The sequence below is a fragment of the Vulpes lagopus genome, chromosome 11 (assembly GCF_018345385.1).
Source record: "Vulpes lagopus strain Blue_001 chromosome 11, ASM1834538v1, whole genome shotgun sequence".
In the NCBI taxonomy this organism is placed as follows: domain Eukaryota; kingdom Metazoa; phylum Chordata; class Mammalia; order Carnivora; family Canidae; genus Vulpes; species Vulpes lagopus.
The window spans coordinates 96,644,709-96,671,211 of NC_054834.1; the positions used below are offsets into that span (position 1 = coordinate 96,644,709).

At 40.7% G+C, this 26,503-nt stretch overlaps 1 protein-coding gene across 15 annotated transcripts in view; it reads left to right on the forward strand.

The window, feature by feature from the left end:
• RAPGEF4 (Rap guanine nucleotide exchange factor 4) overlaps positions 1-26,503 on the forward strand; it is a 284,560-nt gene that overhangs the window by 229,281 nt on the left and 28,776 nt on the right. For 14 of the 15 annotated variants that reach the window (XM_041721890.1, XM_041721892.1, XM_041721891.1 and 11 more), the window contains 7 exons: positions 3,590-3,678; positions 7,695-7,773; positions 20,643-20,793; positions 22,487-22,575; positions 23,302-23,332; positions 23,544-23,622; positions 24,810-24,956. In XM_041721890.1, coding sequence (XP_041577824.1) covers positions 3,590-3,678; positions 7,695-7,773; positions 20,643-20,793; positions 22,487-22,575; positions 23,302-23,332; positions 23,544-23,622; positions 24,810-24,956 — 665 coding nt within the window. Of the gene's footprint in view, positions 1-3,589; positions 3,679-7,694; positions 7,774-20,642; positions 20,794-22,486; positions 22,576-23,301; positions 23,333-23,543; positions 23,623-24,809; positions 24,957-26,503 lie in introns of those variants that run through there. The other variant, XM_041721905.1, reaches the window with a different exon arrangement.

Genomic DNA, 26,503 nt, shown 5'->3' on the forward strand with positions numbered 1-26,503 from the left:
CACAAAATAATGCACTAGGCAAGATCAGCTCCCTAAAGAGGAAAAAGCCATTCTCTCAAGGGGTTGTTTCCCATGTTAAGTTTTCTGAAGCCACACCAGAGTTTAAAGGGGGCTCCATGTAAATGAATTTTGACCTGATGTTCTGGATAACTTTGATAATATGCCAACAATGATGTCTAAGGGTGGACTTAAAATTTGGGAACTTCTAGGGCCTCTGTCTTTTCAGAAATCATCCTTTTGAGCTCAAAGAAGGTTACCACATTGGTGCTCCTAATAATGTTTCATTTTTCTGATTCACTTTTCCCCTGAGAAATCCAGAACAGTTCTTTATGTATACATTTTAAAACTTTCAAAACTGCCTGACTGCCCAGGCCACTCATCTCGCAGTGTGATATTAAAATATCAATAGCAGGACATGTTTCTTGTGATGAATAAAGGCTCTCACGATGAGGCTCTCAAACATTTACCATTTTGGATATCTTCTGCCCTGTGGTTATGTGATTTTAGTAGGAAAGAAAGATTTTTTTAAAGATTTTACTTATTTATTCATGAGAGACACACAGAGAGGCAGAAATATAGGCAGAGAGAGAAGCAGGCCCCCGACAGGGAGCTTGATGTGGGACTCAATCCCAGGACCCCGGGATCACGACCTGAGCCAAAGGCAGACACTCAACCACTGAGCCATCCAAGTGCCCAGAAAGAGATTTTTGAAGTGACTATTCCTGTTTTAGTTCCTGTGTTGCTTTTTCTTTAGACTGTCAACCACCCAACTGCTCAGCTCCATCCTGTGTGCAGGAAGATAGTCTCTTTTGGGCTCTCCTCCCTCCCCATCTTATATTGTTGTTCGAGGTGCAGATAGAAGTGTCCTCATTTCCAGACTTGGCGTTGGGAAAAGATTTTTCTGTCACGAGCTTAAGAGCCCACAGCTTGGATAATGTAACCAATTGGGGTTCTCTTTAACTTGGACCGGAGCAGATCCTTCATGCAATAAACTGAAAGAGCCATGCTGTCTGGTATTCAAGTCCCTCCTTTAAAGAGAGGTCAGGCAGAGGGCGTCTGGCAGTGTCCAGCCTGAAACAAAGCAATAGCGTGATGTTTCAGCCAAGCCCCGAGCTGCAGGATCACAGATGGTTACATCTGGCCAGAAGCTCCCGGGCCCTCCCTGGTGAGGGATCCCTGCCCCGAGAGAATTCAGCACCTGCGCTGCCCTCTGCGGTGCTGGGCCGGAGGGGATGGGCTAAGGCACTTGCAGCAGCGGTACCACTAGGGGGAGCCTCTGGTAGCAAAACCGAGATCCCCTTGGTGTCGAGACTAAGCAGGTGGGCAGAGTTAGAGATGTCGCTTCTCCCTAATGAGGTGATAGTTTCCTACCTTGGCTTGTCCTCCAGTCTTCATTCATTTTGGCCAGACATTACACTCTGGCCAAGGGATGCCCAAACCAAGAACAGCAGAATGTTAGGCAGAATTAAACTTTTGAGGAGGGAACAGATTTCAAACTGGCATATCCATTATTTAGCCAGTGGTAGAGCTTGCAGCCTCCTAGCAACAGCCACCCAGTGCCCTGCGAAATATAAGCAACGGGTGTTTTATGCAATGTCTTTTTACTCTTACTTAAATAAAACTTGTTTTCAGAAGCAGACAAGTTCCCGTTCAGAATGAGCTGCACACATGCAGGTACCTAGAGTAGCCTCCACCCCGAGCGTCCTGGTACTCAGCACCACGACACACACACCTGTGCTCCAAAGCCAGCCCAGGCTCAGCAGAGACCTGACACTTAGGAACTCTGTGATCATGGGTCCCCAGCCTCCCCTTGCCGAGCAGTTTCTCTCTCTGCAGAATGAAGATAATATTTAAGTGGCAGGAATAAGCAGGACATCGTTCAGTGCCCACCTGGCCGTTGGGGGCGTAGTAAACACTCAACAGATGCCAATGCCCTCTCCAACCTGCTTCCTTATTAATGTAGTCAGCTGCTTCTCATCTTCAGCTCATCTGGTGAGCACTACCCAAGAATCATGAATTTCAGAAATTATTGAATGACCTCAGCCACTTTCTTCATTTATGTGTTCAAGGTCATTATAGATATGACCTAGGAGCGGGTGCTCCTTTCCTCAAATAGCCATTGCCTACCAGAGGAAAAAAATCCTGTCTTTCACCTCATTTATTTTGAGAAAGGAGTGATATTTTTTTAGATTAAAATAGATTATTTATTTTTCTATTCCCCTTTCCTCCTCTAGGCTCCAAAGCCAGGTTTCCTCAAAGATGTAACGCTTCAGCTTCTTTCTGGTCCTGAGTGCACACACGCACTCGCAAGCACACAGAGAATCCAGATAATCGTTGTAATGATCACCCTACCTTCCAGGGAGCCTGTATTTGCTATTTTGTTCAGTCCCAGGCTTGTTCCACTCAGCCTGTGTTTGCTTGTGCACATGGCTGTATGTTGGATTGCCTCTTCTATACTCCTTTGGGCAGGAGGTAAAGACCCTGAGAATTACTACGTTGCAGATATTCCTGGCATCTCAACACATTTCCTGCAAGGTCTCAAGCACGCGGGGAGAGGGTGTTGATGAGGAGGCAAAGAAATCTGGGTTCTCCTGGAGCCAAATTATACCACTGCTCTCTGAACATAAGGGAGTTTTATTTTCATTGTTGTTTTTCTTCCTGTCATTTTGCTTTAAGTGAAATTCCGAGCAGAAACACAAAGTCTGAATTTTAGAATAGGATCACCCAGATCATCTTAATGGATTTTGCCTGTTGTTTTCATTCACTGTTTTGTTGCCATCTTTAATAGGACTTTGAAATAACCCACATTCAGTTTAAAAAAATAAATTCTGTCCTGCGGACTTATGAAACCCATGGATGGATCTTCTGAAATAATGACTGGCACTCCCACCCCCAAATTACAGTATTTGACGTTAAAATAAATTCTATGGATTTTTCTACCATTGATTTATTTCCTAGTCAGATGCTACTGGAGTTTGTTTGCTCATCAGTGTTTGGGGTTTTGTTTTCTCTTCTCTTGTTTTATTCTTAGCTGTATTTCCAAAGCACATACCAGTGTACAGTTGGGAAAGACAGAGCATTCCAGAAATAGGCAGGGGAATCCAATGTGAGACTGAGACTTTGCTACGAATAACCCATATATGGATAACCCAGTTTACTGTCACTTCCCCTTACTGTCTCCCCCTGCCTGACCTGAAGTGCCCTGTGATTTACATGTTCCTTTCCATTCCCTTCGGAGCAAAGCTGAAGTTTCTCAGTTCCCAGCCTACGAGAGTCACTTTCCAAGTTTTGTTTAGTTCCATGTAGGGAAAAAAGAATAATGTTTTAGGAACTACTTCAATTTGTGGGTTTTTTATTTTTCACTGCCTTCCCGTGTGGCTTTGGCAAGGTACATGATATCTCTTACCATGAGGAGAATATGGGCCATAAGTTAAGTCATTACGGTTCTCTGAGACTCAATACATGAATAAATACATGAAAATCAAATAAAATAGAAAACACAAAACCCTTACCTTAGATATGTAAAAAGCTATTCATTTATGATTTGCCCACTTTTGAAAAACTAATGATATCTTTATTTCTTATCCAGGTATACTGTGATGTCAGGAACACCTGAAAAAATTTTAGAGCATTTTCTAGAAACAATACGTCTTGAACCAGCTTTAAATGAAGCAACAGGTAAACACCAAGAAAGTTTCATCTGCCTATTAAATCTATGCGGGGCACTGTTTAAAAAAAAAAAAAAATTCCTGAATTCATTCTCAGCGTGTAGCCAAACAGTTTCAGAGGGAATTATATGTATTAACAGTAGAAGAGCATTCCTGTGTGGCCAAGTCAGGAAGCAATCCTTCCAACCCTCCTCTGCCCACCCAGTTCTGGCTTTCCTTTGTAGATGGTGCAGTCTTGTTCATACATAATAGGAAGAGCCAGCCTTCCATGGACGTCCATTCAGTCATAATTTAAATCCTACCTATTTCTATGAAGGATTTGAGGCTGTCTGCATAAAAAGCACAACCTTGTTCCAGCTGAGAGTAATATGGTTCTGTCTGCATTGTAGCTCCTTCGGCTGTGGACAGTAGGCTGCCCCGGGGTGTAACTGAGCACCACCACGTGTGCCTCGGGCTGCCATAACAAACTGGATGGTTTAAACAATAGCAGTTTAATCGTCTGGCAGTGCCCGAGGCTAAAAGGCCAGAATCAAGGTGACAGCAGAATTGGCTCCTTCTGAGGGCTGTGAGGAACGGTCTGCTCCATGCCACTTTCCTAGCTTCTGGTGGTTTGCCAGCAATCTTTGGCAGTCCTTGTTCTGTAGATGCAATCCCTTTGATCTCTGCCTTCATATTCACATGGAGTTTCCTGCCTTTTCCCACAGTCTCCCCTCTGTACATCTGCCTCTGTGTCCAAATATCCCCTTTTTAGAAAGGATACCAGTCATATTGAATTAGGCCTACAGTAATGACCTCTTCTTAGCTTACATCTGCAAAGACCCTATTTCCAAGTAAGATCACGTTCTTAGGTATTGCAGGTTACAATTTCAACATAGCTTTTTGGGGCCGGGGGGAATTCAACTTATAATAATGCCTTACGGTGAACCAGTCCTTTATACTAAGACACAGAGATCTGAGGATGAATGAGATGAATTTCACCACTAAACTACATATTCAGAGTTATGACATTGTTCTCCATTTCAGTTACTATCTCATACATGATTTTGGAGAGCATTATTCAACTTAAAAAAAAATCCTATGTTACTGGATGTCTCAGAATGATAGGTTAATATTTTAAGCACACTGAGCCCATAGATAAACATTTTATCATTAAAAGAAGCTCAAAGATTTATCTCAAATATTTAGTGATAGTTCAAAGCCCAGTTCCATCACCTTTGTGATATACTTAAGGTAAAGCCATCATTATTATTATATACCGCTGAAAAGTATCTTGCCACTGATTTACTTATTTTATCTCTTCATTCTAGCCTCTCATTTTATAGATTATCTGAGATTTGTTTTCATGTAGCAAATTAATTGGGGAGTAGTACATATAAAAGCCAGAATCTGTGAGGCCAGGGCAGTCATTTTTGGTTCAATATTTGTTTAGTATCCTGTTGGGCAGACACAAAGCTGGATACTTTAGATTAGACAAGGTGGGACCAAAAAGCTACTCTCCTGTCCTCAGGAAGTTTATTACCTGCTAAAGGACATAAAGGGATGTGCAAATAACTTGAACGTAAGGCAGAATGCGGTCAGTACTTCAGGAAGGGACTAGCTGAGGGGACCAGGCAAAGTGTCATGGAGAATATAGCCTTTGAAGTGGCCCTACAGGAAGGCTGGGGCTAGTAACTAGAGACTGGGGACAAAGCCTTCCATACTGAAAGACAAGATGAGTATTGACCTAGAAATGGGTAAGGAAGACCATTTAGTCTGGTTCTGCCAGACAATCAAATATATAAATGGGAGGAGGAAGGTAAGGTCTAAGGATTTGACTACAGGTCTTACAGGGTCTTAAGTGCAAAGCTAAGTAAGCATTGAGGAATGGTTGAAGATGTCTGAGCAAAAGAATGTGCTAAAAAAAAACAAAAACAAAAAAAACCTCTTCTTGAGAAAGAAAACCCTCAATGGACCCATTAGAAGGGGAGTCCTTGCTTCTAGGAGGCATACATCACCCCCAAATAACCAAATTTCTAGAACCTGGGTTCAGAAAAATATAACAGATCTTTCCCGTCTGATTAACTATTTGCCCAGAATATGTGATTGCCTAGCACAAGAAACAGCATATTCTGTAAAGTGAATATTGCCTGAAAAGGAAGATTCTGGTACACGAGAGACTATGGCATCTAAGGAAAGATCTGTAAGAGCTTTACTACCAATGAAGGACAAATATATCCTTCCTTTTAAAGTCGCCTCTGAAAGAGGTGGAGACTAGATTATTGCTTCTTCAAAAATCGAAGCCTAGAAATCAGTGCATTCTGTGGCTGGCATGTAGAATATGATTCCAAATCCTTCCATTTTTATTGTTAGAACTAGGTTTGCATCATAATTTAATATTGAACTTCATTCTCTGCAATTTTTCTGATTCTGTTTTTCTCACAAGTAATGTTCATGGCTTGGAGATAAAGAATCTATCAGTATCTGTCTCATAATAAAAAATATGAATTTTCTACACAATTCATCCTGGGCACTAAAAGTAACTAGTACAGGTCCATGAAACACGGATAAAGAAGTAGAGAGGGAGACCTTGGCATTTCTGGGTTTAAAATACAGTGAGAAATGTCAGAGTTGACAGTGAAACTGGTTTTCGTCATAGAAATAAACACCCCTGGGTCTGACAGTGCATTCTCTTAATTTACCAAAACATCTGTTTTTTGCCTCAGACCTATCAGTTTTCTAAATTTTTTACTTCTGTGATCGGCGTTAGTCACTGAGTGACTTGAGAAAATTATTTTCTAGTAGGAAGTGATCTTCTAAGTCAGTTCTCAAGAGGTAACTGCCTATGAGTAGAGAACAAGAAAGCCACATTGAAATGTGGTGCTAGGTGGTTACTATGCTAGTCCCCACTCAAATCTCTGCTTTAGCAAAATTTAAACTACTATATAGCATAGTTCTTTTGGGATTCCTATAAGCAAGAATTACCCCCCATCTCCAGAATTTATAAATTTTATAAAAGTGACCCCTGGGTTAAACTTAGACAAAGCCAAAATCCTTTTGTACTTCAGGGGAAAAGTTCCATACAGCTTGTCTAACACCTTCTCTGCTTCTTCCCTGGGACTGAATAATGGGACTCAATTAACTGATAATACCAAGTGGGTTTCTACTCATCACTTATCTGTAAATGAGTATAATGGCATCATGTGACTTGATAGAGGTGTTAGCAAATGCTAGCATGGCGATCGTACTGTCATATATAAATATATCACACCAACACGTTGTACACCTTAAACATACACAATGTTACATATCAGTTATATCTCAATTTTTTAAATAGAAGTTAATTTAAAACATAGACGTTGGAAATCTAATAGATTCAATTAAAATGTTCACATTTCTTACCATCTTCTATTTGAAAAGGTCCATGCGTTTGACAAACCTCAGCCACCATCTTAATGTACCAGAAAGCTTTTGTTTTGTTTTGTTTTGTATTGTTTTGCTTCAGTCACTGCCCGTAGCCTTTATCTTGTCCTTTTTATCTTGTCCTGCTTTTGTGTCCCTCATCAACTTTCTGGTCTTATCACCTCCTTCTTCTAGAATTCCATCATCCTCTCATCTTTCATTGCTCCCTCTGGAAATAAGGGGTGGAAACGACATAAAGGAAAACAGATGTTGACAAAAGTCATAGGGTGTAATGCAGACAAAGAAATGACCATGTGTTAATTCTGCACACGTGGTGCTGCCCATGGGTAGCTCTTTAATTCTGTGTATTTTTTAATATACGTTGTGGCTGAGGTGACCAGTGCTATTTGTAAAACCAGTCTCTTTCAAAAATACTATTTGTTCACTGCCTTAAGAAATTGAGTTTTGATCTCAAGCTCTGTGAACATTATTATTTTCATATGCAGTGCCTCTCTGTACGGTAAAACCACAATCTCCCAAGCCAATGGATAAGATCCATTGACCAAGAACAAATGAATAAGATACTCTTGCTCAAGATTTCTGCAAAAACCTAATTTCTTTTTCCGCTTTGCTTTCTTCCCCCTGCAGATTCTGTTTTAAACGACTTTGTTATGATGCACTGTGTTTTTATGCCAAATACCCAGCTTTGCCCAGCCCTGGTGGCCCAATATCCTTTTGTTGTTTGAAGTCTCTATTCCCTTGAAGACACCCCACATGACTAGATAGTCATTATCTCATTTCATTTTCTGAAGGTAAGTCATGGCCCAGCCAAGGTCATGCCCTCCACCTTTGTTAAACTGAAACTCCCACAGTTGGTGTAGACTCCAGCCCTCTCTAACAGTTCTTGTCGCATCACATTTAAGGATCTCCTCCCCATTACCTGTGTAGAGAAATGTGAGCCAAGTTACCTCAGGAAGGTGATACATACTTGGGAGGTAGACTAAAGAAAGTTATGGAGAAGAGTATTATTAGACAATGTTAGTAGGGCCAGTTAGTTCCCTAACCTTCAAGACAGACTTTATGGCTCTGCAGGATATCCAGCAGCATGGCCTGTGGCCCACCTGGGTTCTTCCTCCGAAGAGGAAGTATTAATCCCTTTGTGCATAAATATAGGTTATCCTCATGGAGTAGCTTTTCTTTCACATCTGTCCTAGTCTATCCTCTCCTCTAGATACAAAATGTATTCCTTCACTGCTAGTTTTATTATTATCAAATTGACTAAAGTCACACAAAACTTGGAACTCTAATAACAGTTTCCCTGGGCAGCCTAAGCACTGAGCTTTGGGGGCACAGCTTTTGAATAATCTGTTGAATTGACCAGTTGGTACAGGGTATCTGGTATAGAGAGAGCATTCAGAAAATTAAGTTGAATAAAAATGGTGAATGTTATCAAGTTACACCCTCAACTTTGGGGGTCGTGTGAAAGTATGTTTCCCAATTCTGCTTTATTTTTAAAGCAACAAAAATTCAGACCCCCGAACACTTTGGCTTTTTGAGTAGTTAAATATATTGAAGGAGAATGGCTTTCTTTTTCTCTGAGCAATCCAATCAATGTTGCATGTTTTTCTTTTTCAGAATTATAATTGCCCTACCTGATTCTCATTTTCTTGTTCACTCATAATTCTCTTTGAAGTCAACAGAATGTGTGAGGATGGGAGATTTGAGTTGAATGTGTTATTCAGAAGGAACTGCAAGAGTGAGATTTGGGTGTTTATTTGCCTGGAAACTATCTTTCCAAGTAATGACAGCTTAATGAGACTCACATACATTATATATTCTTTCTGGCTTATGTTCAGCTTTTCTCAAGTAAAGTTAACACATTCCGGATCTCTCTCTGCTCTTTTAACTCCATGGATGGGAATCGTTAATAGTAGACCTTTGAGACCTGTTAAGAAGGAAAAAATCAAAACCACCACTGACTTTTTTTTTCCCCAACAGTTAACATGTTGATAAGGTTAAGGCAAACAAAATACAAAGAAGAATGAGGGAGTATAGCGGGCCACATCATACCATCTGTACAACTAGAAACCCCAAGTTCAGGCTTCTATTTTTATTTTATTTTATTTTTTTGCAAATTCTGATTTCTTCATTTTTTAGCTTATTCTTTAGAGGTGATTGAGAACATTTATGTCATTGATCTCTGTTTTTATTTTTATTTTTTTAAGATGTATTTATTTATGATAGAGAGAGGGAGAGAGAGACAGAGACAGAGACACAGGAGGAGGGAGAAGCAGGCTCCATGCCAGGAGCCCGACGTGGGACTTGATCCCAGGGCTCCAGGATCGAGCCCTGGGCCAAAGGCAGGTGCTAAACTGCTGAGCCACCCAGGGATCCCCAGATCTCTGTTTTTAAAATAGAGGTTCTTACAGGGAAAATCCATGCTGTGTCCAGATGGGGAGGTATAGGGGAAAATGGTAGTGGGAGGAGGAGAAGAAGCCAGGAAAGTGAACAGCAGAATGGGCGGAGGCCTGTGATATCCGATCCTGATTGTTTCCTCAGTAGATGGAGGGAATCCAGGATGGCTGGGTATCATCGAAACCACAGTGCCCTCAGATCACTTCCTTCGTATTTTGTCCTTTGAGAAGTTAGATCCCGTTTGTTGCTGTATTTTGAATCAACTATGTGTCAGGCACCTTGCTAAAAGCATTGACCCATATTATACCACTTTATCCTCACAGGTGTCTATTGGGTTAGTATTAGCTCTGTTTTACCAATGAGGATTCTGGGACTCAAAAGCACAGCTCAAGGCAAGTGGTAGAGTCAGGAATGGTCCAGGTTGTAGGATTTCAAGCCTGTGTGTCACTTTTTTTCTTCACAAATTATTTAAGAGCTTATCCTTTAGGATATAAGAACATTTCTTGACAATGTATTGCATGATAAATGTGTATCTGTGTCTCAGTTGATTAAAAGCAAAGTAGGCCTAACTTACTAAAACCAAATAAATGAAGCATTCAGTAGAATTTTTTACAATCATAGAAATATTCTGTTTCTGTACAACACTAGTATCCACTAGCTTTGAAATTTGCTACTGTGACTGAGGTACTGATTTTGACATTTTACTTAATTTTCATTGATTTAAATTTAAATAGCCACATGTGGCTTGTGGCTACCATATTGGACAACATAGTTTGGTTCTTAGATACTGGGAATGAGAGCCTCAAACAAGAATTGCTGTCCTGTAATGCCTAGGGAGGGCATCCCAGGGTTGCCAGGGGTTCACCCAGTTGCAGGCAAGCAAGCAGAAAGGACTCAATCCCTGAAGATCATGTAAGTGCTTCTATATTTTGCTGAGGACTCAATTTTTAGTTTCCCTTTCTCTCTAGAAACACATTATATGGGCTTCTTATGTAGGCTTTTTTTTTTTTTTTTTTTGGTCATTAGCAGTGTAAACCAACTGTGACTATCTTAAGGAATATTGGAATTCATCAGAGAGATGTGGAGTCACACAAAGAATTGAAGGAGTCCTAGAAGAGCCCAGGCTTTCAAAAGGGCTTCTGTGGCAACAAGTAAAGACCATGCTTTTGGGGGGCAAATCTGCTCCAAGCACCAAAGGCCCTCACCTGATTCCTACATCCTAGGAAGGAGGGTCTAGTTGGCCCTTTGGTCACTGTTGACATCTTGTCAAAGGAAGGAAAAGCACTTTACCAGACAGTCCCCCAGAGACTGCCTGTGAAGAAAAACAGAAAATAGAGAAATAGGTAACTAGCAGACAAAACAAGAAATACACATAAACTGCTTAACACCTCATACACAAGCGACATGGAGAAATAATGTGAAGCTGAGTGAGTGGGTTAACCCCCATATTATTATCAAGAGATAAGGGATAGTAAAATACTTAACCCCATTCCATTAAAGCACTCACATTTAAAGTGAGTTGCTTTGGCTGAGTGTTTTCAAAGTACTTAATATCTATGACTGTGCCTAGCAGCCCTATGAAGAAGTCGGTACTTTCACTGCTCTTTTTCCAAATCAATAAACGAGGATAATGAAAAATTATGATTTGCTCAGAGAAAGGTAATTACTAGCACAGAAAAGATTTGAGCCCTGAGCCACTGACACCTATTTCTGTCCTTAATCCACATTGTATGTCACCTCCAATTTTGCTTTTAGCACAGAGGAAGATGGTAGGACTCTGTTTAACATTAATATTTCAGGCCTTTTATGTGCTAATGAGAGAAGATCTCTATTCATTAGATATGCTTGGAACATGATTTCACCTGATGAATACAAGTGCTTTCTAATGAGTTTTTTAAATTATATTTGTTCAATTTCTGTACTTTTCATCTACAGTTTCTTTAATCTTTTAAGATTTGCACTTAAAATTTAGTTCAGTTTTCCACTGGGCTTTAAGAAGAAAAGTAAAACTACCTATAACCCTATCAGGTATTACCATTATTAACATTTTGGTATGTATCCTTCCAGTCTTTTTTCTTTACATGTAGATGTATATTTTTAAATATAACAACAGAGTCATATGTAAGTAATTTTGTATTCTTTGTCACTAAAAAATATTTTATGAATATCTTTCTCCACCATTAAAAACTTTTCCACACTTTCTTTCTAAATATAGGTATCTTATATAACTGAGATCATGTTATATATGCTTTTTTGTAGTATGTTCTTTTTCACGTAATAGTATGTTGTGGATATCTTTTCAGATGTATATATGTATGTTTATATATATATAAGTGAAACTACATCCTTTATTTCAGTTAATTCCATAAATACTTATCAAACACAATGTGTCATATAGTGCTAGGCAACAAAGTCACACCGATGCATGAGAAAAAGATCCTTTCATTTTCATGAACTCACAATACTATATGGTAAATATGTCGTAATTTACTTTCTTAGCCTCTTCCTATTGGATATTTACATTTTTTTTCCAAAATTTTTTCCTATAACAAACACGATGGAATAAATCAACATTCTCTCACCTAAATCTTTGCTCACATAGGGGCACCTGAGTGGCTCAGTGGTTGAGCATCTGCCTTTGGCTCAGGTTGTGATCCTGGAGTCCTAGGATCAAGTTCTGTGTCAGGCTCCCTGTGGGGAGCCTGTTTCTCCCTCTGCCTATGTCTCTGCCTCTCTCTATGTCTCTCATGAATAAATAAATAAAATCTTAAAAAAAAAATCTTTGCCCCCATATACAGTCATTTCCTTACTTTAAAAGTAGGTGAGGAATGCTTCTGATGTTTACTACAACATTGCTCCCTTATTGTCTTAATTTTGTATTTTATGATTAAACTCTGTCATACTTTTATTGTACAAATGCATGCAGGCATTTCAGTTCAGTAAGTGATCACAACTAAATTAATGTTATTTTGAATTTTAATAACTACATCCTTGATTTGGAGCATTTTCACATCATTTACTTTATCTTTCCAGCACCCAGCCCCCCACATATGAGACATTAAAAGGACCGTTATGATATTTATTTCATTTTACATGTGGGAGAAATCAAGGTACATGGAGCTAAAACTGCACATATCCTGGCAAATGTTTGGAAAAACTCCATGTGGCACTAAATAATTCTAGTTGCAATGGACATTGTTGTCATCATCAGTGCCATCTCAGTGGGTCAGTCTGGCTACTCAGTAATCGGCTGCCCTCGGCCATGGTTTGTTCTCGTATCACATGCCCAAAATAGGCTGAGATTCAGAGGCTTCCTGGGTTTTCTGGGTAAAAAGCTTTCTCAACCTTTAAGAAAAAGAGCAGGAAGTTTATAGCCACAATTGCCAGTGTTGACCTTCCTACAGTGACCAGGGGAATAAGTCCTATGATAAAGCTGAAATACATGAGAATCGGAAAAAAAAAATGGGTCTAATATGGCATCGTTGTACTTGTACCAATCCTGATGCTTACCTTGTCAAGGATTCTTTGTTATGTCAACAGATAAAAGTCTTTGTCATTCAGGGCATTGTCACTACAGCTGAATGAATCTTAAGTGATCAATGGCTTATATTTAAATTTATAAAAATGTAAATACAGCAATACTCTTGGCCAAATATTTTTCCTTAGTATCTTCATTTCTTGTGGCTTAGTATTCAACATAAATTCTATGCTTTTGGCATGCAAAGAGTTCATTTCTTAAAGAGGAAAAAATAGATACAGATTTGCCACTAAATTTTAGCTAAAACTACCTTTACATATATTGTAGCCCTTATACAGAGACAAAGCAAACACAATAGCTTCCTCTACTGAAAAGGCATAGCCTCCATCATTTATTCTCTGTAAAACTGACCTGGAATGTTCTCTCTATAGGTTGACTTGGGTTTCCGAGGAGGAATTTCTATCAAAATTTGTTCTTCTTGTTGATGATTTACGAAACAGTATCAGGTTCTTATTCTCTGGATTAAGCTAAGTGTTTAGGGAAGATTATTTAAGTGTCTAAGGAAAGTTGTTATCTTAAATTTTTTTGAAGCCAAATTTTAGCATTGTAGTCCCCCATTTGGTTCTGTAAGTGTTTAATCCATATGTTGCTGTGAGAGCAATTTACTTCTGCAGATGTGCAACATGAGACTATTTCCAATAAGGAGAACTTGGTTTGATGATGGTATGTTGTGACCATGGTGTCCTCTTCCTCAGAAAATGACCATATTATCAGATATTCCACAAAGTATTTTATTTACATTTTCTCAGCCTCATATCAACACCGTGGGATGTGTACTCTTTTTACATTAAGGGAGGAGACTGAACACATAGGTGATTTTCCCCTAGTTACATAGCTAGTAAGTGTTGGAACAGTAGTGGGCTGAACCCAGCAGTGGGTTGTTAGTCCATATCCTAGTTAATTGTCTACTGTGAATACTAGCCCCTGAATTAAGACCAAAAAAATAGCCAAGAACTAGAGGCTTCTAAAAATGCAAAGAACTCTGAAAATCAGTGAGAAAAAAATTTTTCTGAGCAAGAAAATGGGAGGCACATAAAGAGAAATGACAGCACAGAAAGCGGTCCTGTGAGCTCCAAGTTTGTAGGCTCATACAAACAGGAACAGTGGGATCCCTGGGTGGCGCAGCGGTTTGGCGCCTGCCTTTGGCCCAGGGCGTGATACTGGAGACCCGGGATCAAATCCCACGTCAGGCTCCCGGTGCAGGGAGCCTGCTTCTCCCTCTGCCTGTGTCTCTGCCTCTCTCTTTTTCTGTGTGTGACTATCGTAGATTAAAAAAAAAAAACAAAACAAAAAACAGGAGCAGCTGTGTGGTGGGAATAACATTACAGTTAAACCCAGAAAGGCCAGGTCTTATGAAAAGTTCCCAAACTGCCCATTTTAAAGATTTAACATTATTTCTCCAGGGGCGGATCGATAATAATGATGGTGACTAACTCCTGCAGAGCACGTAATATGTCTCAGATACTGTTCTACATGGTTTACCAATATTGCCTCATCTCATCCTTAACAGCCATCCTATGACGTTCACTGATGAAGAGACTGAGGCTCTAAATAGTCAACTAACCAACCAAAGGTCTCACGGTTTGTAAGTAGGGAAGCCTGGTTGTGAACCCCCGTGGTCTAATTTTGAGAACTTGCCTTCCAGGCACCTGCTGCATGAAGGAAGGGATAGATTCAGTTCTCAGGTTGTGGGGATGCTCCACAAAGGGCAGCGGAGTGGTAAAGAGGCCCCATAACACATTGGGAAAAACACAAGCTCTGAAGTCAGAAGGCCTGTGTTTAAGACCTGCATCTTAAAAACTGTATTACTCGGCAATTATCCTTAACCTTTCTGAACCCCGTCTGTATAATAGGAGTAATTACACCTGTCTTGCCCAGTTCATTAGGCTGTTGTGAGGATCAAATGAGGCTCTGTGTGTGAAAGTACATTGTAAACCTTAAAGCCCCATATAAATAGTGCCCCATATAAATACATTATTGCACCCATCATGAAAGGAATACAGCATAATATAAAGAATATACCAAAGCTTTGTCTCATCAGTGGGCAGATGACCCCCAAAGTTTGTTTTCAGCTGCTAGCAGAGATCTTGTATGCAAAGCAGGGCTTAAAAAACAACAACATTGAAGAGTATCAGTTTGAATGTTGATAAGTGTTTTATAAATAGCTGCATAATTAGCATGTACTTACTGCAAAAAGTATACATAATATTTTATTCCCTGTTGTAGGCTGTAATGAATCTGCTGCCTCTCCGTCCTAGGAGGTTTTCACTTACTTTCCCCATGATAATTTTAATACATGGAACCATTATTAGCTGAATTAAGAATAAGTAAATGAGCAGTAAAAAAAAAAAAAAATAGAGAGAAATTACAGGTGCCTGTGGTGAGTAAGATAATAACTAGGTAAAAATATATGAAATAATTACAGTGTTTGAACGGCAGAGCCGGCATGAGGAAAATGACTCAATGGAATATTAAGCCTGCTGTTGGCAAGGTAGAAAGACTGTAGCCTCACTGTGGCCTTCACTGCTTCCGATCCTCGGACCTGATTCACTGAAAACAGATCCAGTTTGTCCCCAGCCATGTTTGTGTGACGCCAAAGGAACTGGTCCAATTTGAAAGAGATTTAGTCATTCTGAAAGTCCGTGCTCCTAGAAGTTAAATACCCAGTAACTAAAAGATTCTGTTTCAAAGATGCACCTGATGTTTGGTACTTGTGTGGACTCTGTCCACTCGATGACATTGAATATGAAGTTACTTAGAATGTATCCATGGTCTGTATTGGACATCTCGACAAAACAGAATTTCACATAATTTAGACAGAGGTTTTAAAGAGCTGTGATGTTTGTTTGTTTAGAAACTTGTGTTACATATAGCACTCCAAACAGTGTAATTAAATTAAGGTAACCAGTCAATCAACAAACATTTGAGGCCTTTTCTGTTTCTAGTTCCTGCTGTTAAAGGTTTCTGATTTAATGCTCCCAGATGGTGAAAAATCTTATTACCATAACAAGAGAAACCTCAAGTGAGGATTTGAATCCTCTCAAATGTTTGGTTAATAGCGATGAGTCACTGCCTTTTTTTTTTTTAAAGTAAGCTCTATGCGTAATATGGGCCTTGAACTCACAACCCTGAGATCAAGAGTTGGATGCTCCACCTACTGAGCAAGCCAGTCACCCCCAGGCCACTGCTTTCTAAATCAGCAGGCACTGAACAAAAGCACTGGTTGAAACAATAGCGGAGAGGATCTAATTTGGACATTAGAAATGCTATGCCTTCTGACTATCAGATTGTCAGCGAGCTGCAGCAATTAATTCTTAGTTTTCTGTACGTGCTTTGTCTTCTTTTGAAGATTTTTTTGCGATCAGTTTCTGCATCTCAGACTGATTTTCCCCTTATCCAGTAAACATCAAGTCACCTAATTCTGCTGCATAATACATTTAGCATAATAAGATTTTATCTATTTATTCATGATACAGAGAGAGAGAGAGAGGCAGAGACACAGGCAGAGGGAGAAGCAGGCTCCACACAGGGACCCCTATGCGGGACTCGATCCTGGGACTCCAGGATCACACCCTGGGTGGAAGGCAGCACTGAGCCACCTGGGCTGCCCCATAAAGAAATATTAATATCAGACAAAATGTGACAACATAGACAGGTAAACAAAGTAGTGGGGAAAGAGTTCTAATCCTAAGAATTCCATTGACAGATTTGGAAAAATCACTTAAACTCTTCCTCAGTTTCCTTACCTCTGAAATGGTAGAGTTGGAAATATAATCAAAAGGCTTTGCAACTCACAGATTCTGTGAATCATCTGAAATCCACTCAATGTGTCAATGATGACTTTGGCCATTTTGACCATTAAGGCCTCTTCTTAATTGTATTAAAATAAAAATTTAGTGGATAATTCTAGATTCTCTAAAGGACTTTTATCTAGCGCTTTATGAGACCATGTTATCTTTCTGTGTCTTTTTTGCCATGAGTTCAAGGAGCCATATTGCTTCTTACCTGAACTCAACTGTCATGACACAGGAGTCATGGCCTGACTAAAACAAGTATTTCCTTGTCATTTGACAAAAATCACTGGATTATGATGTATTTTATATTCTCTGCTAACTGCACTTAAACAGTTAGCCAAATAGTGTTGAAATAGTGTTGTTAAAAGTATCTAATGGAGGGGAGGGAATGTATCTTATGTGTGTGGTATCCATTGACAATCCTTTCTAAATTATTACTTGTCCTCGAGAAGAGATGAGTTTATATCCACTTAAGACTTTCTCCATCAAATGGTTAATGCATTGTTCTGGTTCTAGCCAAAGAAGGTAATGGTTTTTGCAACCTTTCTGATGTGTTTGAATTTATGAACAAACTATATTTGAAATGTTACTCTTTTTCGGTTGCATTGTTTTACATCATATTGAGACAAGGGCCCTGGTGGGACGTTGTCCCTCACACACACACACACACACACACACACACACACACACGCACAGCTTTGGCTGCTGTCCAAAGGGAATATAGTTTTTTCCCTCTCTCCACTGTTTTGTAAGAGGTATATAAAATCTAAAAATAAATCACATAAATCTCTTAAAATCCTAGGGAAAGTGTTATGAAAATCAATAGATGCCCCAACACCTCATCTATAACCATTTCAGGTAGAATCAATTACAAAAAGTCTTCTCTGTGTTCCTTGAGAATCTGATTCAACCGACTGTCCAGATATGGAACAATATGTTGCCTATGGAGGAACAGAATCCTTGAGCATATGCATGGATTCAGCTTATAAAAGTACTATTACCCCCACCTCCTGTAACATCTGTAAGGGGAAAAGGAGACTTTGTGAAACAAATCAGTGCTTCCTTTTATTTTTCCAGAGGTAAAAATACTTAACTTTCATGAGAAAAGAAAGCAAGCCTTATTCTAGTCCCTCTGGATTTGGTCATTGCTGGCTCCTGGGAGCCTATAGAGCTACCCATTAAAGCAGAGGATGCTCAGACAGAGGACTCTCAGCTCTGACTTAGGTACTCGTCAACTCTGGGAAACTTAGAACTCAGGGGGGAAAAAAAGGGAAAAAAAAGAAAAGAAAAAGAAGAAATCTCTTTCTCATCATGATTTTTGTTTCCCAGATGTAATCACTCTCAATAATTTCATGAACCCAAGCACTAATGTCTAGTCACTATAGTCACTGTCAGGGGCTGGGGGGGAAGAGGTGTGAACGACAATGGAAAGAGCCATGTCTGGATTTATAAGCCCTACCATTTATTCACTGAACAACCTCGGGCAGATCTCTTCTCTCTGGTCTGTAAATATTTATAGAGAGCATTATATGATCATATGAGCACATTGAGCATATTTATTATAAACCATAAAGCTCCACACACATTTATAGCGTTCTTATGTTAATCCTTCCAATCATGTGTTCTATCTTTCATTGTAGAAAAAAAAGCAGATTTCCTCCACAGAAGTCAAGAAAAATCTTTGTCCTGACCCACAGAGATAATGTAAATTAAGTATCCTCCCCTAAGGCCTTGTAGAATAGCCACAGGTGTGCCACTGATATCATTGTATCCAAGTCACAAGAGTTTGCATTGCTTCCTGAGTCCAAGTCAAGATAACCTGGAGGGGTGCCAGGTGGCTCAGTCGGTTAAGCCTCTGACTCTTGGTTTTGTCTCAGGTCATGATCTCAGAATCTTGAGATCAAGCCCTGTGTCAGGCTCTGTGCTCAGCATGGAGTTGGCTTGAGATTCTTTCCCCTCCCTCCGCACCCCCTCTGCTCCTCCCCCCACTTGCTCATTCTCTCTCTCTAAAAATAAATAAGTGAAATATTTTTTTAAAAAGACAACCTGGAAAGTTAGCACTTGATAGCAAATTTGATAGTTCGAACCAACTTAGTCTATGCAAGTAAAAAAGACTCAATCTCTCTCTCTCCCTCTCTCTACTGCCTCTTAGGTAAACCAGTACATGTTTTTCAATCAGTCAAGAATAACTCACTTGGTGCCTATGTTGCTGGGTACCATAAAAATAGTGATAAAATGTAGTGCCCACATTGCAGTTCTTTGGAAAGAAAAATCAAGTCATGTGTGCATACAAGCAAGAGGCCTAAGGGTTAATCAGAAAAGAAATAATTTTCACATAAAGTGATCTTTCTCCCCCACCCCCTTTTTTTATTGTAAGTTCAGAGAGAATTGTAGCAATACAGGTTGAGCAATTTTCTTTTTTATGAATCCCGTGCTCAATTTATGAAAGCCATTTTGCAACCCATTTACATGCAGTAAACCTTTGCTTTAAGGTTCTGTCATTTACCTTGATCATGATTATTTATAGTCCCTTTAGAAAAGGCCCTTTACTGGTTTGGCTCTCAAGCACATCACTGGCACAAGGATTTTCTACTGAGCCTTTTAAGTCATGGTCGTAAGCTAAGGCACAGCTGGTCTTATATAGCCAACTATGAGGCACAGGAGTGTTGTGTAATGGGAAAGAAAACTAGCTGGAATGAGGAGTCTTGGTCAAAACCAGCTCCATACTCTCTCTCACCATGTGATCCTGGCCATTTGTGCTCCTTTACAGTCAGTTTGCTCACTGGTAGGAAGGGAAGGATGCTTTCACCACAAGACGTAAAGTAGAACTTCACTAAGGTACTCTGGGGTTAAGCATAAGTGACAAAGAGGAAATGGTTCCATGAACTAATTGTCTGCAGCATGAACCACTATAAATCAATGAAAAGGAATGGTGTGTCTCATCAAAAATCTTTCTCAATCATATAATATATTCTCTCTACTGTAATACACACATGATTGTAAACAGAGCAGAAGCCTTTACCTGACCCACAGTAAGACACTCAATTAAGTATTTATCGTATCAGTGGATAAATACCATAGGTAGCTGAAAGTCACTGTGCTAGGCATGGTACAGAAGACAGGGCAAATAATAAATCATCCCAGTTGCTCCAGAAGCTTATAGTTTTGTTAAGATGACTAGCCATAAATGCACAAAAAGCCAGTATGAGTTAAATTGTGGTTCTAGACAGGAGAAGAAGTTATGATATAGTGTATTTAAGTACCTCACCAGATCCATAGAGCAGGAACCTTTGCTCTTCCTAACTCTAGGTGAGCCTGTCTTCCTCCATCCTTACTTTTCCCCACGCACTCTTGGTATCGGTCACGGCTCCAGTGGAACTTTGATGCCCACGAAGAAGGGTTTAGCTGAAATGTAGACAATGAAGTGAGTGGCTTTATAGAAATGTGTGCAGAATTGTGGGAACCAAAAAGGGATGGCAAGGCACCGAGAGACAAGCAACAGTCGGAAGCATTGCCTCCCCTACAAGTGAAAGTCCAAGCAGAGGGCAGGCAGGGAGTGTGACGAGAGCTAGAGCTAGATGCTGTAGGAACCCTTGTCAACACCCAAGTCCCAGTGGAGCCGTGCAAGTTTTATTCCTTGGACAACAATCCTATCCAAGTCAGCAGACATGAACCAGGGTTTCTGTGCACTTGGTCCAGAATCTTTATGTATGTAGGGCTTTCTTAAGAGGCCAGGGAAGGGATCCTATCAGTCCAAAAGGCTGTCTTTCTGAAACTGGGATCTATCATCCTCTGCTTTTTCAAGTAGCTCAGTGAAATGACCACATGTCTTCCTTAACTCCGTGGCACTTACCACGCGCAGCCTTCACAAGGAACAGAACAAGAAAAAATGGATTACGCTCTCAACAATAAGAGGCGAGTCATCCGCCTGGTGTTGCAGTGGGCCGCCGTGTACGGAGACGTCCTCCAAGAGGATGACGTGGCTGTGGCTTTCCTAGAGGTATGGGGAGTCATCCCTTCCAAGAATATATCTCTGCCCTGCAGTTACCAGGACTACCCAAAAGCACGGCAGCTTCCCCAGAAAGACCATGATTGCAAATTCTAGTCTTTGTTAACATGTTCATCAGGAAGGTACTATGAGAGAAGTAAAGAACAAGATCATCCACTCTCCAGCCTTTCTCATTCAATAACTGTTAGCGTTTTAATGTATTTTCATTTGCTCTGTTTTTCTTTGCATATTTTCTGTGGTTGTAATCACATGGTACCCATCATTTTGTGGGCTGCTTCTTCCACTTTATATTAGGATTTTTCTGTGTCAGTACAGTCATTCTAATAAAAGTTCCTAATGACTTTTGAGTGGCTCTGCCAGAGATACACTTATTTTTCATAATGTTGAACATTTGCATCACTTCCAGTATTTGCATTCCTCGAATAATAGTACAGTGAATATTTTTGCATAAGCAGGTCTGTCCTTGGTTACATTCCTAGAAGTGGGATTACTAGATCCATTAGTACCTCTTTTAGGGTGGAGTGAAACAACATTTGATTGAGGACTTTCTAGGACCATGAGGTAGTTCCAAAGGGACATGATTTATGTCATAAACACTGCTTTAAGCTGAACTTCCCTTTTTCTTCCCAGCCCCACATTGGAGCATTGGCCTTGGCATTGAGTCCTTGATGACTCACTCTGTCCTCCGAAACTTCGATGGGGATCTTCTATGTAGGCAAAAGGCAATGTGGCTTCTCTTTCAAATGTTATCAGCCTATATGTTCAAGAATGAATTACCCAAAAGAAAAGTACCTCTTCTCTCCCTTTTCATCATATAATTTGGCAGGCAGAGAGGTGGGGAAGGGAGGGAAGGGAACCATGAGGGTCTCTCAAGGCTATGGAGTGAAGTATTTTGAAGATATTAAGGAATAATAGTAGCTTGTGTCGTACATTGACTCCTGGCTTCTACCAGTTGAATAAAGACTGTTTTGCAGATAAACCAGAGTGGTGGTTAAGCTGACATTGCCACAGCTGTCACCTTCTGCTGTGGAGGCCACTGGTTCCAAGCTGCTGCTGCCTGGTGGTCAGGATCATTCCAGGGACGTCAGTAAAGGGTCCTGAGTTGATACAGACTCAGAATAATGTCAGTACAGTACTGAAGACCATGCCTGCATTTTACCACCAATAATCAACCACAACTAATGGGAAACATTAAATAAGCAACAAATGCTAAAATAATTTTCAAAATAAATGTCAAAAATGCCCTGAAAAAATATTGAGGTGAAAAAATGTTCTTAAAGTATGAGCTCCTTTCTAAAACATTGCATTACATTGCCTTTCATATAAATATCATATGAACAATTCATCTGCGATTTAAAAAAGTGTTTCTGAATTTTTTCATCGTGGTAAAATATTATAAAATTTGCCATTTTAACTATCTTCAGGTATACAGTTCAGTGGTATTGATTAAATCACAATGTTAGGCAGCCATCACTACAATCTATTTCCAAAACCTTTTCTCACTTGCAATTTTGAATTTAGGCCTATTGTAACATTTTCTTTCCCCTGTTTGTCTCCAGTCATGAAACCATGGTCTGTTGATGTTAGTAAGGCGGATGACGTAGGGACCCATCTTTGTTGCTCTTTACAGAATTGTGTGCCTTTGCAATTCTTATTAAAAGCCTTTGCCCTTTGCCAATTACAGGAGTTTTATGTGTCTGTATCAGATGATGCCCGGATGATCACTGCACTCAAAGAGCAACTACCCGAGTTAGAGAAGATTGTCAAACAAATGTAAGGAAGGGCTTGGCTTTGGGGTGTGTTTTCATCAAGTAAGTGCATGCCTCTCAGTCAAAACATTTTCCAAAAGGTCCTTCACCCCTAAAAGGTGAAACCTGGTTTGTCAGCAGCCGCACAGTGTTCTGGTTTGAGTGGATGGGGCCTCGGGCCTGGGTGGTGGGATAAGGCCCGGTAAAGAGGGGACATTCTGCTCAGTTGCCGTCTGTGCTGGATGGCTACCAGCAGAAAGCCTGGGATGAGGCAAAGATCCTCCTGTAAGGTGTCCAACTCAGTAAACTCAGGTCCCTTTGGTTTGAAGCAGTGAATCCAGTAATAAAACAGTCAGTAGTATTTAAAGAAAGTGTAAGGGGAATTACTTCTATGGAAAATGTGCTTTCTGCCACCAAAGCTGTTGCTGGTGAATGTTTGCATCACCTCAGTGAAAACATGGAAGGTTTCACACACTATGCTCTGAGCTTACCGTAAAGAATGTATGCTTCTAGAAAGGCCTTGACAGCTAGACATCTTGGATTTCAACATCTGTTCTGGCAGGGGTCTGCCTGGGATGAGAGCCGATCTCTTTGTGTGTCCTCTTGGTATTAAAATGACGAGGCTCATACTGCTCCTCAAGAATTGCTGTCATTTCATTTTGTAATTTAAGATTAAGTTATACACCAATGAAGTAATTCAGAATAACAGTACCAACGGTATTAAATAATGTGCTTTCTCTGTTTCTCGTAGTTCAGAAGATGCAAAGGCTCCTCAAAAGAAGGTAAGTGACAGTGGATTGGGATTCTCTAATTGTACAGTTCTCCAGAAATATTACAGTGCAGCTTATAAAAGTGATGTGTTTGTGAATACAAAATACATACATGTTCCTCATTTCTTGCCTGTGACTGCTTCTAGAGTGTGTTTCCTCTGAATTTGCAAATGTGCATCAGTCATTCTCCCTTTAATGGTGGTTGCTGTGGTTATTTTTACAGCACAAAGTTCTTTTGCAACAGTTCAACACAAGCGATGAGAGAGCCCAGAAGCGCCAGCCCATCCGCGGCTCTGATGAAGGTAAGAATTCTCTTCCAACCCATGGTTGTGTAGATTACTCAAAGTCAATAAACACCCCCCCCCCCGCCCCGGGAACACATGGACCCACAGAATAGCTTCTCTTGGACTATCTCTTTGCACTCCAGATGGTTTGCTTGAAGATGCCCTTTTGCTTTCCAATTATTTATCCTCGAACTCTGGGCCTGGAGTGGAGAGGCTTGTCCACACTTCCCTGACTCTCCCTCTCCCTCACTACCTACCACCTTCCTCCGAAGGAAGGAAAGATTATCTCCTTCCGAAGGAAGTAGTTGTCAAGGTTGCCCACCTCTGGGAAGAGCTGGCAAGCAGATGGCTGGCACTTTGCAATGCCATGCAGAGGGGAGGTGCCAGGGCCATCTGCAGAGCAGGACTCCTGCCCAAAGAAAGGGCTCTGGCCCTGACCACAAGTGTTGTTCACAGCCACAAAGAAGGTGCACATGCTGACGACCACCATTTCGTTGTTCAAGTTTAGTCTAAAGACTCACAACCAAAATAAAATTAATGATAAAAATTTCATTTTAACCCACAACTGGATCTTGTCATTTAGGAGCACCTCTAAACCCAAGGGTTACAGTAGCTGGAATTGCTTCCAGGATTTGTGTTCAGAGATGAGCATATACATGCCATATGTGGGTTTGCTGAGCTCACTACTGCCCAAGTTCTGTGGCCTAGCCCCAAAGTACACAAACCTGTGAACAGTGAGCAGGAATGTCAGTATGTGTTCATGCCCCAGGCAGCAGCACTCCGGTTTGCCGAGGTGTTACTGTTGGCTCCCCACCACCACCCCAGACAGCAGCAGTCTAGCAATAAGCCTACCTCACAGCACTTCCTGGATTATGAAAAAGAAACTCACAGGCAAGGGCAGACCCAGCAAACAGGCCTGAACATACTTCATTTGCTCCCCATCACTTATGTATGGGTTTTTCACAAATATCTGCTGTGGTTCTTTGAATTGGAGATGGCAGCCATGTGTGTACCTATTAGACCAATCCGAACGTCAGGAGTTTTGGAAGTGGGCAGGCATAGGCATAAATGACTACAAATAGGTACAATAGTAAGAATGACAAGATGGCACAAATTTGGGAGGATATCTAAACTTTTCTCATTGCTGATTTTTTTTTAAGAACTCCCAAGACTAATTTACCATATTGTTACTGCCTTCCCAATAGTTCTGTTTAAAGTCTATTGCATGGACCACACCTACACAACCATTCGGGTGCCAGTGGCCGCCTCGGTGAAGGAAGTCATCAGTGCAGTTGCTGACAAACTGGGCTCTGGGGAAGGCCTGATCATCGTCAAGATGAGCTCCGGAGGAGGTAACAGCCTTAATTAGCACTTTGTAGCTCCTGCAAAATGGAATATCCCATCCAAACAGAAACCCTGCCAGGAGTTAGCATGGCCCTTCCAAGAGGATCCAAAGGGACAAATCGGTGCTGTGTGTGCTCCCACAAATAACAAAATAATATGGTTAGAAGTGGGCTGGGTAAGTGTCTAATATGCCCTATTTTGTAGGTACCCACTATAAAGCAGAAGGAGGTGAAGCGATCTATCTGAGGCAGCCATTGCTGAGGACTCTAGTGTGGATGTCAGCTTGGAGTTCTTTCTATATATAAACCCTAAACAAAAAAGCTTAAGGACTTGGGCCTCTGAAATGTGGACCCTATAGGCAATGGGTTTCCAAAAGTCTGAAGCTGGAGGTGATTTTAGACTAGATCTTTCCATCTGATGATGGTTCCCTTCCTTACCCCTTAGAGAGGGCAGGAGCCCAACTCATCGAATAAAATGAGGAATAGTTTCCCCATGGGATTACTCAATTGCCGTATGCTTTCTTGAAATGTCATTTGTTCATTTTCTCTATATATTCACTGGCTACTTAGTATAACTGAGACGGGAGGGATATGTTGGGTGTAGCCATGTCCCCAAGCTGTTGCTAGGCCGGCAAGGAGGTGGAGTAAATGAACAGTTACAAATCCATGCTGGCGAGAGTTTTGGGAGGGTCAGCATGGATTGCAGCAAGAGCCCGGAAGAAGGAGCAGTAAGGCTAATTTACCAGGAAATGATTTCATACCCACGAGGGTACGGGATCAGGTTTGAAGTCAAGTGGTTCTACTGATGCAGGATTTTTAATTGCATCATGGATTCCCAAGATACCCCCCTCACTTCTGTCCTAGTCACACGGACCCAGGATGCTTGCTCTCACCCATCCCTGTGGCACATTCTCTCCACAGCTGTCCCAGATCCCTCCTTCTCCTCCTTCAGGTTTTCAGCCAAATGTCCATGTCCAAGCGAGGCCCCCTCCTTCCTTTCTTTGATCCCCTTCCTAAAACTGTATCCTCTCCTGCTTACGTACACTTCCTAGCCTCCTTTCCTGCCAGTTTCTCTCCTCAGGGCTGCTCATTCTCTGATATAATTGTCTCGTTCACTGCCTGCGCCCCTCACAGTGATAGAAGCTCTTTTTGGACTGGGATTTTTTTTTTCCTCCCATGTTGTTCCCTTCTGTATCCTCAATGCCTAGAGCAGTGTCCAGCACATAGTAAATGCTAAATAAATATTTGTTGAATGAGTTAATTTTTAAAATATAGGAGGCTTAATCTAAGTCATGCAACTGCCCTCCAAATTAGGGAATCAGAAAAAAAAATAAGAATAATGAATTTTACATCTTAAGTCACTTGGGATGTCAGAAACCCCCTAACTTTTCTAAAAGTGATCTTTCCATCTCCAAAGTGCTGGGCATTGTTGCCATCTGGAAAGATAATTTGTTATATAAATAGCAAGTGCGGTTCTTGTATATAATTACAGTTGCAGCGCAGAACTGGGTGAATTGACCCTTGGGTATTTCCATTCCTGTTTTGTGGTCATTTTC